At 41.7% G+C, this 14,874-nt stretch overlaps 1 protein-coding gene across 1 annotated transcript in view; it reads right to left on the minus strand.

Annotated features, from left to right (window-relative positions):
* LOC139695299 (uncharacterized) overlaps positions 1-11,281 on the minus strand; it is a 275,423-nt gene extending 264,142 nt beyond the window's left edge. The window contains exon 1 of the mRNA XM_071593996.1: positions 8,364-11,281. Coding sequence (XP_071450097.1) covers positions 8,364-8,772 — 409 coding nt within the window. The 5' untranslated portion in view covers positions 8,773-11,281. The remainder of the gene's footprint in view (positions 1-8,363) is intronic.
* Between the last annotated feature and the right edge of the window lie 3,593 nt (positions 11,282-14,874).

Consider the following 14,874-nt stretch of genomic DNA (forward strand, 5'->3'; position numbering starts at 1 on the left):
CGTCGACGGGGTCCGGCTGGGACTAACGGTCTGCAGCATCGTTCCGAGGGAGGATCGCGGGTCTCTGGTTTGGAGCCGAGTGAAAGGCATAAACCAGAGACTATAGAGATTTTGCTCGGACATAGGAGCCTCCTTCGTCGACCTCAGACCAACCCTCCGATCTTGCAGGACTCCCCTTAACCGATCTGGGGTCCATTACACGGCGGAAGCGGCGAGTAAGGTAGCGGATAGGATACTCGACCACTGTAGGCCTTTTTTAGGATAGAGGGCAGGTCACTTAGTGGGTCAATAACATCTGGGGATAGCGCGTATAATATTATTAATAAAAATATAAAAGTCATTGACAACACTGGCATTGATTTAGAAAGACATGTGACACGCACTTCCCCACAAAGGCGTCCTAAATTACAGTCAGGCACTAATAAGGACGTTATTCAACATCAAAATAATTTAACTACACTTGTTATAAATTGCAGAAGCCTCAAAATCAGCAGATCTAGAACACATAATCCAAACACATTCCGCTGATATAGTATTAGGCACAGAGAGTTGGCTGTGCAATGATATTAATGACCAAGAAATTTTCCCAATAGATTTCAAAGTTTACCGACACGAAAGAGATACAAGACCCGGAGGAGGGGTTTTCGTGGCAGTTAAAAGTCATTTTGAAAGCAGGCAAGTTTCATTTGAAAATAATAACATAGAAAGTGTTTGGTGCACCTTACTACGGACCAATCAACCCAACATAAATTTATGCTCTTTCTACAGACCTCCAGACTCAGATTTGAAAACACTTCACACCCTCAACGATCAAATTCACAAGTTTACACGTAAATATAATAACAGCATAAACATAATTGGTGGCGACTTTAACCTCCCAGGTATAGATTGGGACAGCAATATCGTTAAATCTGGGACCCGCGATCGCGAATCTTGCAATTCCATGATAAAATTGGTTCAAAGAAACTCCCTCCATCAAGCAGTACGCATGCCCACCCGTGGAAAAAACATATTGGATCTATTTCTTACAAACACGCCGGAACGTATTATTAGTGTATCAACTGATGAGGGCTTGAGTGACCATAAAGCAATTAATGTCCATTTGGACATAGCAATAAAAAAGATTGTTAAACCAAAAAGGAAAATTTATAATTACCATAAAGCAGACTTTGAATCTTTTGCCAATCAATTAAACTCTTCACTACCCGAGTTCAAAACCCGCTTAAGTCATGTCAACGTGGAAGAAACTTGGACAGAATTTGTCAATATCATGCAAAAAGGAATCGTAGATTTCATACCTATAAAATACGTTAAAGCAAATCGCGACCCCAGGTGGTACAATAAAGACGTTAGAAAAGCCCTTCGAAAGCAGAGAATGCTACACTCTAGGGTAAAGAGGGCAGGCGTGAACACATCATCTCCTGAGAATACACAATTATGGGACACATATAGATCCTCTAAAATTGAAACCAAAAAACAATTACGTAGCGCCTTACTGGAATTTAAACGCAAAGTACTTTGCGAGCACTTGGACACTGACCCCAAAGCTTTCTGGTCATATGTTAGGGAAGTAAATGGGAGTAAACAAACCGTGGCTTGCTTAAGGGATTGTAGCAATGTAATTCATACAGACAGCGAGGTTAAAGCTAACATCTTAAATTCATTCTTCCAAAGCGTTTTCTCGAAAGATGTTGCCACCGCATATCTCCAAGAAACAATACATACTCCACCCATGGAAAAAAAAACAGTGGACCAACAAGGAATTCTAAAATTACTTAATGAGATTAAACCCAACAAATCCCCGGGTCCCGAAAATATACCAGCTAGGGTGATTAAACATTTAGCTCCAAACATTGCCCCGCTTTCCGCATGACATCATTCGTGTTCTGTTCATCTGTTTTTAAGTTTCCCTTTCAGTCCCTCTTCCCTCCCGGCGGGGGGAAATTCCTGCTACCTGCAAAGTTATAAAACATTTAGCTCCAAACATTGCCCCGTACCTTGAATTTATATTTAACAAATCCCTCACAGAGTGCAAAGTACCTAAGATTTGGAAAACCGCGCAAATAACGCCTATTTTTAAAGGTGGTGACAGGGAGGATCCCAGTAATTACAGACCTATATCTCTCACTTCTATCTGTTGCAAAATCTTAGAGCACATAATTGTCAGTTCAATAATGAGACACCTTGACAATATTAACTTTTTAAGTGACAATCAACACGGATTCAGGAAAACCCGCTCCTGCGAGACCCAATTAGGATTATTTACACATGATTTACTTTTATCGGGTGAGAGAGGTAGGCAAGTGGATGCCATCTTCTTAGATTTTCAAAAGGCATTTGATAAGGTCCCACATGGTAAACTCATTCATAAATTAAAGGTCGCGGGTATAAATAAGGGCGCCATAAGTTGGGTTAAAGATTTTCTTTCGGAGCGGGAACAGAGGGTAGTCCTTGATGGCGCTAGTTCCGACAGCGTTCGAGTCACGTCGGGGGTACCTCAGGGAAGTGTGATCGGGCCGTTGCTTTTCTTGATTTTTGTTAACGATTTGAACCGCGAAGTGAAAAGTAAAATTAGGATGTTCGCGGATGACACGGTGATCTATCGGGAGATATCTGGGGATGAGGATCGTTTTATTCTAGAGCAGGATTTAGATTGCATTACTAAATGGTGTTCTAACTGGGGATTGACTCTAAATTATAATAAATGTTCAGTGGTAAATTTCTTTAAAAGATCAACGGGATTTGCTTACAAATTAGCTGGAGGTGACCTAGCAGTAGTTGATACGGTAAAATACCTAGGTGTCACATTCACAAAAGACTTAACTTGGGGGACTCACATACGTAAAGTCTGCGGTCAAGCATATAAAAAATTGGGATTCATTCGACGCGTTGTCGGAAAAAGTGACTCGAAGGTCAAGGAACGTTGTTACCACGCTCTTGTAAGGCCTCATTTAGAATACGCATGCAGCGTGTGGGATCCGAGTGAAAAAGGTCTCATTCGGGAAATTGAGAAGGTTCAACGCCGGGCAGCCCGTTTTGTAAAAAATTCCTACGATAAATCGCAAAGCGTCACCGAAATGCTCATGGATTTGGGGTGGGAATCATTGGCTGAAAGACGATTCAATGCAAGATTGAAATTATTAAATAAATTTAGATCCGCATGTTTCAGCACCGAGGTCTCGCAAATTATTCGTACTCCTACATACATTGGTCGCTTGGATCATGCATATAAAATTCGGGAAATAGATGCCAGAACTAGCCGACTCAAGGACTCATTCTTCCCACGGACAATACGGGATAGCAACTGCAGGGTTATAGATAGAAAAAATTCCACTTGCCACCCTCAGCGTCTAAAAAATAATTAGTTGTATTTAAATGCATGCTCTTCCACTAACCTTACGTGTTTTGCTATAATAACCCATTCTTTCCGAATGACCTCATTCATGTTCTGTTCATCTGTTTTTAAGTTTCCCTTTCGATCCCTCGTCCCTCTCCGCGGGGGCAAATTCCTGCTACCTGCAACGTTGGGTCGCATTCCCTGCCATTTAGAGACTCTTTGGGGGTAGAGTGTTTCGTGGTGCATTTTCATGTGGTAGTGATGTTTCAATTTCTTGCCTGTTGTGTCCTGGCTTCCGTGTTGTAGGATGTCTTTCGTGCTGCATCATGGGGTGCAGTTTTTTAGTTGTTTTGCGGTATGTGTTTGCATGAGTATTGGATGAAGGGATTTTTGCATGAGTGTGTGCGCTGCTGTGGGTGTAATTTTCCGTGTTGTTTTTTTGCATGTGGTATTTTTCTTTTTTACGGTTGGTGACCTAACACCCCCCGCCACACGCCCTTGCGGCGGCTTGCGGGGTATTATGTAGATGTAAAAAAAAAAAAGTTGGGTCGAATTCCCTTCCTTTTACTGTCTCTTTGGGGGGTTGAGTGTTTTGTGGTGCATTTTCATGTGGTAGTGATGTTTCACATTCTTGCTTGTTGTGTCCTGGCTTGCGTGTTGTAGGATGGCTTTGGTGCTGTATCCTGGGGTGCAGTTTTTTGTTGTTTTGTGGTGTATGTGTTTGCATGAGTATTGGATGGAGGGAGTTTTGCATGAGTGTGTGCGCTGCTGGGGTGTAATTTTCCGTGTTGTTTTTTGCATGTGGTATTTTTCGTTTTTACGGTTGGTGACCTAACACCCCCCGCCACACGCCCTTGCGGCGGCTTGCGGGGTATTATGTAGATGTAGATGTACCTTGAATTTATATTTAACAAATCCCTCACAGAGTGCAAAGTACCTAAGATTTGGAAAACCGCGCAAATAACGCCTATTTTTAAAAGTGGTGACAGGGAGGATCCCAGTAATTACAGACCTATATCTCTCACTTCTATCTGTTGTAAAATCTTAGAGCACATAATTGTCAGTTCAATAATGAGACACCTTGACAATATTAACTTTTTAAGTGACAATCAACACGGATTCAGGAAAACCCGCTCCTGCGAAACCCAATTAGGATTATTTACACATGATTTACTTGTATCTGGTGAGAGAGGTAGGCAAGTGGATGCCATCATCTTAGATTTTCAAAAGGCATTTGATAAAGTCCCACATGGTAAACTCATTCATAAATTAAAGGTCGCGGGTATAAACAAGGGCGCCATAAGTTGGGTTAAAGATTTTCTTTCAGAGCGGGAACAGAGGGTAGTCCTTGATGGCGCTAGTTCCGACAGCGTTCGAGTCACGTCGGGGGTACCTCAGGGAAGTGTGATCGGGCCGTTACTTTTCTTGATTTTTGTTAACGATTTGAACCGCGAAGTGAAAAGTAAAATTAGGATGTTCGCGGATGACACGGTGATCTATCGGGAGATATCTGGGGATGAGGATCGTTTTATTCTAGCGCAGGATTTAGATTGCATTACTAAATGGTGTTCTAACTGGGGATTGACTCTAAATTATAATAAATGTTCAGTGGTAAATTTCTTTAAAAGATCAACGGGATTTGCTTACAAATTAGCTGGAGGTGACCTAGCAGTAGTTGATACGGTAAAATACCTAGGTGTCACATTCGCTAAAGACTTAACTTGGGGGACTCACATACGTAAAGTCTGCGGTCAAGCAAATAAAAAATTGGGATTCATTAGACGCATTGTCGGCAAAAGTGACTCAAAGGTCAAGGAACGTTGTTACCACGCTCTTGTAAGGCCTCATTTAGAATACGCATGCAGCGTGTGGGACCCGAGTGAAAAAGGTCTCATTCGGGAAATTGAGAAGGTTCAACGCCGGGCAGCCCGTTTTGTAAAAAATTCCTACGATAAAACGCAAAGCGTTACCGAAATGCTCATGGATTTGGGGTGGGAATCATTAGAAGAGAGACGATTCAATGCAAGACTGAAATTATTAAATAAATTCAGATCCGCATGTTTCAGCACCGAGGTCTCGCAGATTATTCGTACTCCTACATACATTGGTCGCTTGGATCATGTATATAAAATTCGGGAAATAGATGCCAGGACTAGCCGACTCAAGGACTCCTTCTTCCCACGGACAATACGGGATAGCAACTGCAGGGTTATAGATAGTAAAAATTCCACTTGCCACCCTCAGTGTCTAAAAAATAATTAGTTCTACTTAAATGCATGCTCCTCCACTAACCTTATGTGTTTTGTTATAATAACCCATTCTTTCCGCATGACATCATTCGTGTTCTGTTCATCTGTTTTTAAGTTTCCCTTTCAGTCCCTCTTCCCTCCCGGCGGGGGGAAATTCCTGCTACCTGCAACGTTGGGTCGAATTCCCTTCCTTTTAATGTCTCTTTAGGGGGTTGAGTGTTTTGTGGTGCATTTTCATGTGGTAGTGATGTTTCACATTCTTGCTTGTTGTGTCCTGGCTTGCGTGTTGTAGGATGGCTTTCGTGCTGTATCCTGGGGTGCAGTTTTTTGTTGTTTTGCGGTGTATGTGTTTGCATGAGTATTGGATGGAGGGAGTTTTGCATGAGTGTGTGCGCTGCTGGGGTGTAATTTTCCGTGTTGTTTTTTGCATGTGGTATTTTTCGTTTTTACGGTTGGTGACCTAACACCCCTCGCCACACGCCCTTGCGGCGGCTTGCGGGGTATTATGTAGATGTAGATGTAGATGAACACCGTAATTATGAATGAGGAATATAGCCCCAAACATTCTATCTCATTCACATCTTTCCGCCGAACTCTTGTTCGTGGCAAATGATAACGCACGAAAAATATAAAATTCTATGGAACAATACTAACATGTTTGAATCAACTCACGAGAACTAGCAGTACATATCTGAAAATGAACATCCAGATAGATGAATATATATGGATAAGCTTATCTTTTTCTATCAAAGTCTAACTCTTTTGGTCACCTCCAAATATAATATAGCAATAGGGCATAATTTAGCCGCGCTGATTGAAATATTAAATGGCATATAATAAGTGTAAAAAGCGTCGATAAATTATTTGACAAACATTTTATCATCAGATTTGCTCTAATATAAGCGTAAAAAAATAGAGAGCGCTAGTTAAATAATATATAATAAATAATATTGGAAACAAAGAATACCGGAAAGAAAAAAGAATATGGGAAACACTTCGTGGTTGGAAATCCAAGAATATGGTATTCCCTACAATAAGGAAGCTATAATTTGGTAATAACTCTGTCCAAATTATAAATACTCACAAGCCACTATGTTTCTGTGCGAAATTTATTAGTTTTCGGACTCAACAAGATCGTCCTCATTATTGCTATAACTTGTATGTTGTTCCCGGAGATTATATGACCTCAAACAAACATCACCGTAGACATTATACACACAAGGTCTTCTCGAATTGGGACTCGCATGAAAACCAACAAGTTATGCAAATTAGCGGTAATATATATATGAACATATCAGAACAATTTAGTCGAGAAAGTCAACACTATACACTATTGACAAACCACAACCACTCACATATGAGTAATTAAACGGAAGCGCGGTTTCAAAGTGACGGCGGGCCTTCAATCAATGTAATTACTTCCTTGCTTGACTGACAGAAAATAAGAATTGTGACTTTTCTTTACGTATGAATTTCCCATATGAATTTCTGTCGCGCCTCAATAGGTTTGACTTAAGGCCACGAAAGGCATCACTTGGATTTGTAATCTGGATTTGTATCCGATTGCTCGAACAAATAATAAAACAAATCAACTCATAGGTTCGTTTTAAATCTAATTTAAAATCATAGGATACCTGTGAAATAATGATCATCTTCAGATAACGGTCAGCAACAAATAACCTCAACTAAGTCACTGGTAATTAATTCGTTCAGTGCTTGAAGATTTCAAACCCGAAAGATCTACCCACATAGATACATTTTTACTCCGTAGAGAATACAAGGAAGACTTTTCATCGAAGAGGGGAAAAATATCTTAAAATACTCTAAGCGCCACCTGACACCACACTAAACAGTTAGATACAATAAACATTCTTCTGTTCCACATACTTCCAGCCTGACTTCATCCCGTCTAACTTTCATAAATACTTTCAGCGGCTTTATCTCACCCAACATTTTCCCTTCAATCACTGTCTTCAACATTCCACGCCACCCAATAGGCTCTTCATCAACAACCTTCTCTCTTCCCTTACCATGGTTTGTACTTCTTCCCTTCTTTTTATTCTCTCATCCGCCTGTCTAAAATCTGCGCTTGTGATCTTGACGCAAAGGACAAATATCCGATTCTCACAATACTCTCATGTTCTATCATCGTTATCTAAGGTCACACCCTCATCCATTCTAAATGCTTATACGAACACCTTAAAATGATATAAGCCTATTTTCTTGCTATTCCTCAACAGCCAATTTTTTTTCTTTTCCTCCGAAGAGGGTATTTTCTAAGTGTCTGTTTCCGCAAAATTTGGGAAAATCTGGCTAGACTTACGGCCCAAACACTTAATGGCTATGTATTGGATGCCTTGAGACATAAATAACGATTTAATAGCGAACGCATCAAGTTGGCAGGTCTCAAAACAGGTATTACATGTAGGATAGGTATAATAAGACTAATATTAGGATTAAATATTAGAATTTCTATTCCCGGTCTACATTTCGAAGCTAAAACAATTGAAAAATGAAGTAATACCCAATAAAGAATTAATAGCAGGTGACCTATCACCCATTGCAACCTGGCAACTTTCAGGAGACAACGGCTCAATAGAACTGCAGAAGGTACGTAGATTATTCCATACAACCACATATAAATTATACTAATGATAACACACTCCAATGGTTGCTGAGTTCAACACCCTCTGCCACACATCATGGTGGTGGCTTGCAGGACTCACATCTAGGTGCAGACCTGATACAGACGGTAATAAGTATAGTGGAGGACTCACGTTTGCATGTTCCCCTGGCCTCGGCGCCGCCCTGTCTTCCTCCCCTGGGCGGCGGCAGCAGCAACTGGCTGGGGTCGAGGACGCAGTGGAGTCCAGGGGCACAGGAGCCGTGAAAGCCCTCGGGGCCGCCGCAGGGCTCGTCCTCCACGCGGGCGCACACTCGGCAGCACCCGCAGGCGTCCCACACCACGCCCCCGCCAGGACACTCCCATTCTCGCACCTCCTCACACTCCGAAGGCGTGCACACGCAGCTCAGCGAGGAAGACGCCGAAGCAGGGGACGACACGGCACCCAAGAGGAATGGGACGAGGGCCGGGAGGATGAGGAGGACCGCTGAGGAGAACGGCCGGGAGGACGCGGAGGCGGCCGGACCGCCGCGCGGAGGCAACGACAAGACGCCGGCGGCCATCGCTCACGGCGTCCCCGCTGATTCAATCCACACCCCTGCGCACATTTAAGTCCTCCCCGGGCACTGCGAAGAACAGTTTAAGGAGAGGGATAGTGCGCGACAAGCCCTTCTATCTATCAACCCGTCTTTATTCAAACTTATTCTTTAAATTCGTTGATGTCGCCCACTTTGTATGGTTTTTCCTGTCCTAGGGTCCGAGGATGTATCAAGGTAGGTATGGGTGAAAAACTGGAAAAATATTCTTACACTTAGTTTCTGAGTTTCGTACTGGCGATGAAATTCAGAAAAGATGAATGTACTATCTCCAACTGCACTGTCTTTAACAGAACTCCTGGGGAATACCAACGGTAGACGTAGTATATTATCCCTCCTTGAATTTGGGCAAACTATTATCTCAAGGACTCCGGAGACTATTTGAAGATTCTGGGGATAATATGCCAAATCTCGACGAAGTATAGGGAATGACACCAATGAAAATAAATGCACTCACACACACACAAGCACGTGTTTTTATATTTGAATAATCTTGGAAGCACTTGATTTTTTTCTCTCTTCACACTTTTCGAGATACTTGAATAAGAGGATTTTTAAGGGATTATTTTACGATATATCCTCTTCACAAATATTTCACAGGTTGAGCACACGGCCCCGCTTTCACCACCTTAGACTTTATATTTCCTTAATATATATATTATATATTCCCCTCTCCCTATTCCGTAATATTATGGAGTGTTCACGGGCAGGGTGACAAATATTCAAGGCTCGCTTCGAGCGTGAAGAGCAACTTCCTTGTATTCCTACCCCAGTGGGTATCTTTACTTCTTTACATTGGTGTTTATATTTGTTATTCACCTTCTTCACACTTTTATCCGAATACGTACTCAGCCCTGTTTATTTCAACTCGCAACTCAAATGTTTTCCCAACTTCTTGATCTTCCCCCTCTCGACGATTCACTTTTCTCAAGACAACAAAAAGATCTCACGCGACGAATACACCTAAGATAAGTAATCCCATGCTGTTTTGAAGTGCTTAACCGCCTTAAAAGCACCTGAACGACAAGGAGACAAACAGTAACGGTGATTGAGGAGAAGAAGATTTTTGGAAATAAGTCGGCCAAAGGGAGACTGAAGCACTCGAGAAAATATGTTTCCTCACGAGAAGGTACAATTCACGTATAAACTCTAAAATGACTGCCTTTCAGTTTTACCGCGGTTACACTAATTAGCTCTCTAACCAATATATTTATTGAATGCATCCATATATTTTAACCTGTGGGCTGAAATTTACACTACTACCTCGAATTTTTAATAATAAATACTTTTCCACAAACAGGGATGTTTTCCATACACTTACATACGTAATTGATCGTAGAAATGCGCTGGTGACACTATATATGAGATTTCAACAGTGACTCCTTCCACAAGAACACTTTCAGTCCCTTTCCCAAGACACACTTTTTAGACACCGATGATATGGCGACACTCGTAAGCAAACTCACAATACACTTACGTGAACTTTCAGTGATATATATGCATACATATTTTATAAGAGGCACATGATAGAATATTCAAGAAACTGACGAGGAATAGGTTTAATAGCATATATATGTGTAATAATATTTTTTTTAAGATAGAAATTTCATCTATCCATTTAAAAACACGGACTTTGAAAGATATGTAGTCGACGAGGAGAGAGATATGTGAAAGACAAAAACTTTTTCTATACTTTCGTATATGGATACGTGGGTTCTGTGTTCTATTTCGATATGTTTCTAATTTAGTTTTAGGGTTACTGTCGAACTCCTGGGCAATCTAAGAGTGTAGGATATTTCCCAGGAATCGAAATACGTCGCGATTCTTTTTGTATTTATCTTCGAACACTTTCTAAAGGAGAGCCTGGGGATGTTAAACACGATCTCGTGGGACCTGGTGAACAACGATCAGCTTCGGCCCTCGACTATGGGTGTGACGGCATGTGACTCCGGAACGCAGAACAAATAGGACGCACCGGCAGGCCGAGGAAACAACATCGTCAAGGACGAAAAGAAAATCAAAGAGGAAGGGTGGTGGCATAATAAACGCCAGGTGGAGGATAGTTTACCATGCTGAGTGAAACCACTATTTGCCTATCCCCCAAAAAACAGTAGCACGTGGGAGATAACTTCTTCGTGGCGATAAATAACATACAGAGTTCAATCCGAATTGGGATCAAAATTTTTTTCAAAGACCACCGACGGAAATCCTCGCCAAGTCTTATCCCCTTCCTCCAAACTCAAAACTTCTCCCGGATTAATATTATCCTCGCCATGGAGCGAAAGGGAAATCCCGCACCCAAACGCCGCGCCGCCGATCGTCGGTTCGTTTCCAGGCAGCGGTCGCCATGGGAACCGACTTCCTGCAGTTGTATTTCCCTAGTCCGCGGGGAAAGGATTCAAGAGAGTCGGATATAGTTATTATACAGGACTATGAAGGGAAAAAATAATCAAAGTCTTTTGATAACTCTTTTGAGACAGAGACACACACAAACACACGAACTCTCGAACTTCGCGCACGGGTAGACGACAGTCGACTGTTTTCGCCGTTTCACTCCGCGCGACTTGCAGGTTGCGAGCGTGAAAGGGGCGGGGAACGGGGGGGGGAGTGTTGAAAGGGTCGGGTGGCAGGGGGGAGAGGGAGCCACTAAGGGACAGTGGCGGGGAGGAGATTGAAAAGGTATGGCGCATGCGCGCAGACTGGGCCCCTTCCCCTACCGCTGCAGTTTGTTTTAAGAGAGAAGGTGGCCCCTGAGGGAGAAGAAGAGAGGGGAAGAGAAGTGGGGTGAGGGGAGGTCAGGTGGGGTGTACGTTGGGAGGAGTTTGAAGTGTGAGAGTAAGGTGGGGCGTGGGGTTAGACGTTGAAATAAAAGCAAATGGGATGGGGTTGGGGGTGATAGGAAGAGTAAGGGTGAAAGTAGAAGGGTGGGTGGAAAGGATTTAAGAATTCCAGGGAGGGGTCAAGGCGTAAAGGATGAGGGAGGGAGTCAAAAGGGTTTGGTTGGAGGCGGAAAGGGTAAAGGTTTTTATTCAGGAAAAAAGGGGACATTTTATACAGGGCGAGTGAAAGTGGAAATAAGAAAGGGTGGGGTAGATTAGGGTAGGATATATGTAAGAGTGTGTGTGTGTGTGTTTGAGAGAGAGAGGGGCTGTGGACCGGTGGATGAAGTGGCAAGAGAAATAAGCCGGCACAAAGAAGCCCTCTGTGGGTTGGAACGGTAACTTATCCCAAATTTGACGGACGCTCGAAAAAAAACGGACACTTTTTTTTACCGCGCAGTTGGACCTGAAAACATTTTCCTTTCGGGCACTGCGACCGAATGGAGCACGGCTGTCGCCGCAAACGAATGCCGTGTTGCAGCGGAAAAGATCGCGGCGTCCGGTTCACCGGACCGAAGTCACAATAGGAACGGTAGGATGATGAAGCAGGATGGAAAGGAAAATAACCGAGGAAGAGCTACGTATGGTGAGGAGGAGATAGGATTGTTGGGAGAAATGAAAATCAGAGAGGAAAATATGGATGAAGAGCATTTTGATTACCGGTGGGATATTGAAAATACCCAGTTAATTGGTAGGAATTGAAACTGACAAAATTGGAGGAAAGAGCAGAGAAACATAAAGCTATCTTCTAATAAAAGTTTTAGATTGAGAAATTGTTTTCGACGTTATTTTGAAAACGATACAGGCTGAGTTCAGAGCATATTTTGCCGTTAAAAGTGCGTCTTACTTGCCGGAAATACGGAATTAATTCTATTGCAGATCTGGCAATTTTTAGGATTCATAAATATAAATGAAAGTATTAGATATGATGAGGTGAAACTGTTCCATAGTAACGGGGACGAAATTTCATGCAATTTTCCACTTAGTAAAGATTTATTTTCAACTGGCCTCTATGTATTACATCATTATCAAGTCTTGACGATGAAAATGATGCAGTCTTCAAAACTAGTCCAATATAAATTTTAATTACGCGGAAAAATGGAATTTTTCGTCTCTGTAATTAGGATTCACAAAGACAGAGTTCTTCATGGTTGAAGAGGTTTAAGACCTAGTATTGGGTGAATGTGTTCTTATATTGGTGGATATTTTAAAGTAATTACTGTCTAACTCTTCATGAGGTGTTCAGCAATTCAATTTTGAAAATGGTACTGACATTCGCACTCCCCCCCCGCCCCACATCCTAGCGTTGGCTTACAGGGTCCTTTCTAAATAGACGAATAAAATAGTTAATAGTAGTTATAAGAGGAGTCGCCCGATATCAGAGGTCATTTGCGCCAGAAGTTATAGGTGAGCAATAAGATAGGGGTAGGTTATTCAAGGCATGGAGGAAGGATGGAGAGAAACCCGGCATTAGCTTTAGCCGACTCTTAACAAAAGGCACCAAGTGGTCTGCAGTTATACGTCCCATCTGACGTACGGCGTATTCACTCAAAGTGCTCTCCATATAGCATCTCAAGTAGGGATCGTGATACCACTGAAAAATCCGGCCACCTTAGGGATTCAAACCCGGGCCCTCGGCTTGGAAATCCAGTACCTTAGTCACCGCACCATCTCGGTCCCCTTGGAGATTGCTATGGAGGGGATAACATTTGATGAGCGAAGGACTGGTGGGAAAATGATAGTTGGAATGAAAGGACTTAATTATGAACAATTGAAGAGGGGCTTCGTTTTGGATATCATTTTGTCTTTTGTAAGGAGGAGCAAAAAATGTTGAACTGATGTGTGAAGCATTGGATCATACAAAACTTATATTGAATGGTAGAATACAAATAATAATTGTAACAATTTCACCCTTTTATCATTTTCTATTTCCGTAAATCTTGTATCATCTCAACGCAGGCACTAGGTGTCTTCTGTCTTCTCACATGGTGTCATGCCGAGGGCCAATTCGAGAAAGTGCCAAAAAGTACCATAAAAAACTCAATGAGAATTCCAATATTTGGCAAACACAAGCATGCTTCTTAATTTTAACATTGCGCTTTTTCCGACAGTTTCGGCAACAATAAAACAGCTGAATCACGATTCCTCGGTGGTTTACGACAGTTTTGGCAGCGATAGAATAACTGCATGGCGATTTATGTTTTTCGCACGAAGCTCGATAACTATTTTGGCAGACGGCAAACTTCAAAAGAAAGTTTGCTTCCGTCCATGTGCGAAACATCAATGGCCTCTCACTGAAACTCCTTTGCAGATTGAATATTTATGGTTGGGAAACGGAAGTGTGTCTCAGTTTTGGTCTCAAACCTTCTGCTTTACAACCGAAGAAGATAGAGAGAAAATAAAAACGATGAGACAACTTAGGATCGAATAAAAACCCAATAATCCTGATTAGAGGTTCGGTATAAGAAGTGACTATAAAGTCTAAATCTGTCCCCAATTAAGTCGTTAACTATAAAAATAATTCTCGCTAACATGCATAATTTATTTTTTAAACCCGCGATCGAAGATGGCCAACTTGAACTCGCACTTTGTGCCTATGGCGTCCTAAGCCCCCAAGTAAAGCAGAATTTATTCTTGAAACCATAACGGGGGTCGTTGACATGATGTCAGAAAAGGTAATGCTTATGGTAATCAATATTTAAATTGATCCCGCAAGCCGCCGTACGTTTAATTTTGTTAAGGAGCATAGGAATATTTAATTAATAACAAAAAATACATCATTAATTTTGTTCAAACTATATATCCGTCATTTTGGCCCCATATCTAGACTTTTGGCAAAGTTTTCGGGCGCCGAAAGTCAAATAAACCTAAAACAAAGTCTAAAATATATTCCATAGGCACCTGCTTTTAGAGTTATGAAATATAAGTAAATGAGAAGCTCTTCGAGATGTGCGTATAATGATATTTACGTGCAATTTATTATGTTATAATTTTGGAATCTTAAAAATTAGGTTGGATTTCTAACAATTTAGAATAATTTTCCATTAAATTTCTATTCTTTAAATTCGCAGTTTTCAGTATGATTGATTGAGGAATTATGGCTGGATGAAAATAATAACTTACGAATGGAGGAGCATCTAGTTGCATGCATAAAATAGTATATAAAATGAAACGATGCTTTGAAAGAGCG

This window comes from Hetaerina americana, unplaced genomic scaffold (genome assembly GCF_022747635.1).
Source record: "Hetaerina americana unplaced genomic scaffold, ioHetAmer1.1.p SCAF_6, whole genome shotgun sequence".
Taxonomy (NCBI): Eukaryota; Metazoa; Arthropoda; class Insecta; order Odonata; family Calopterygidae; genus Hetaerina; species Hetaerina americana.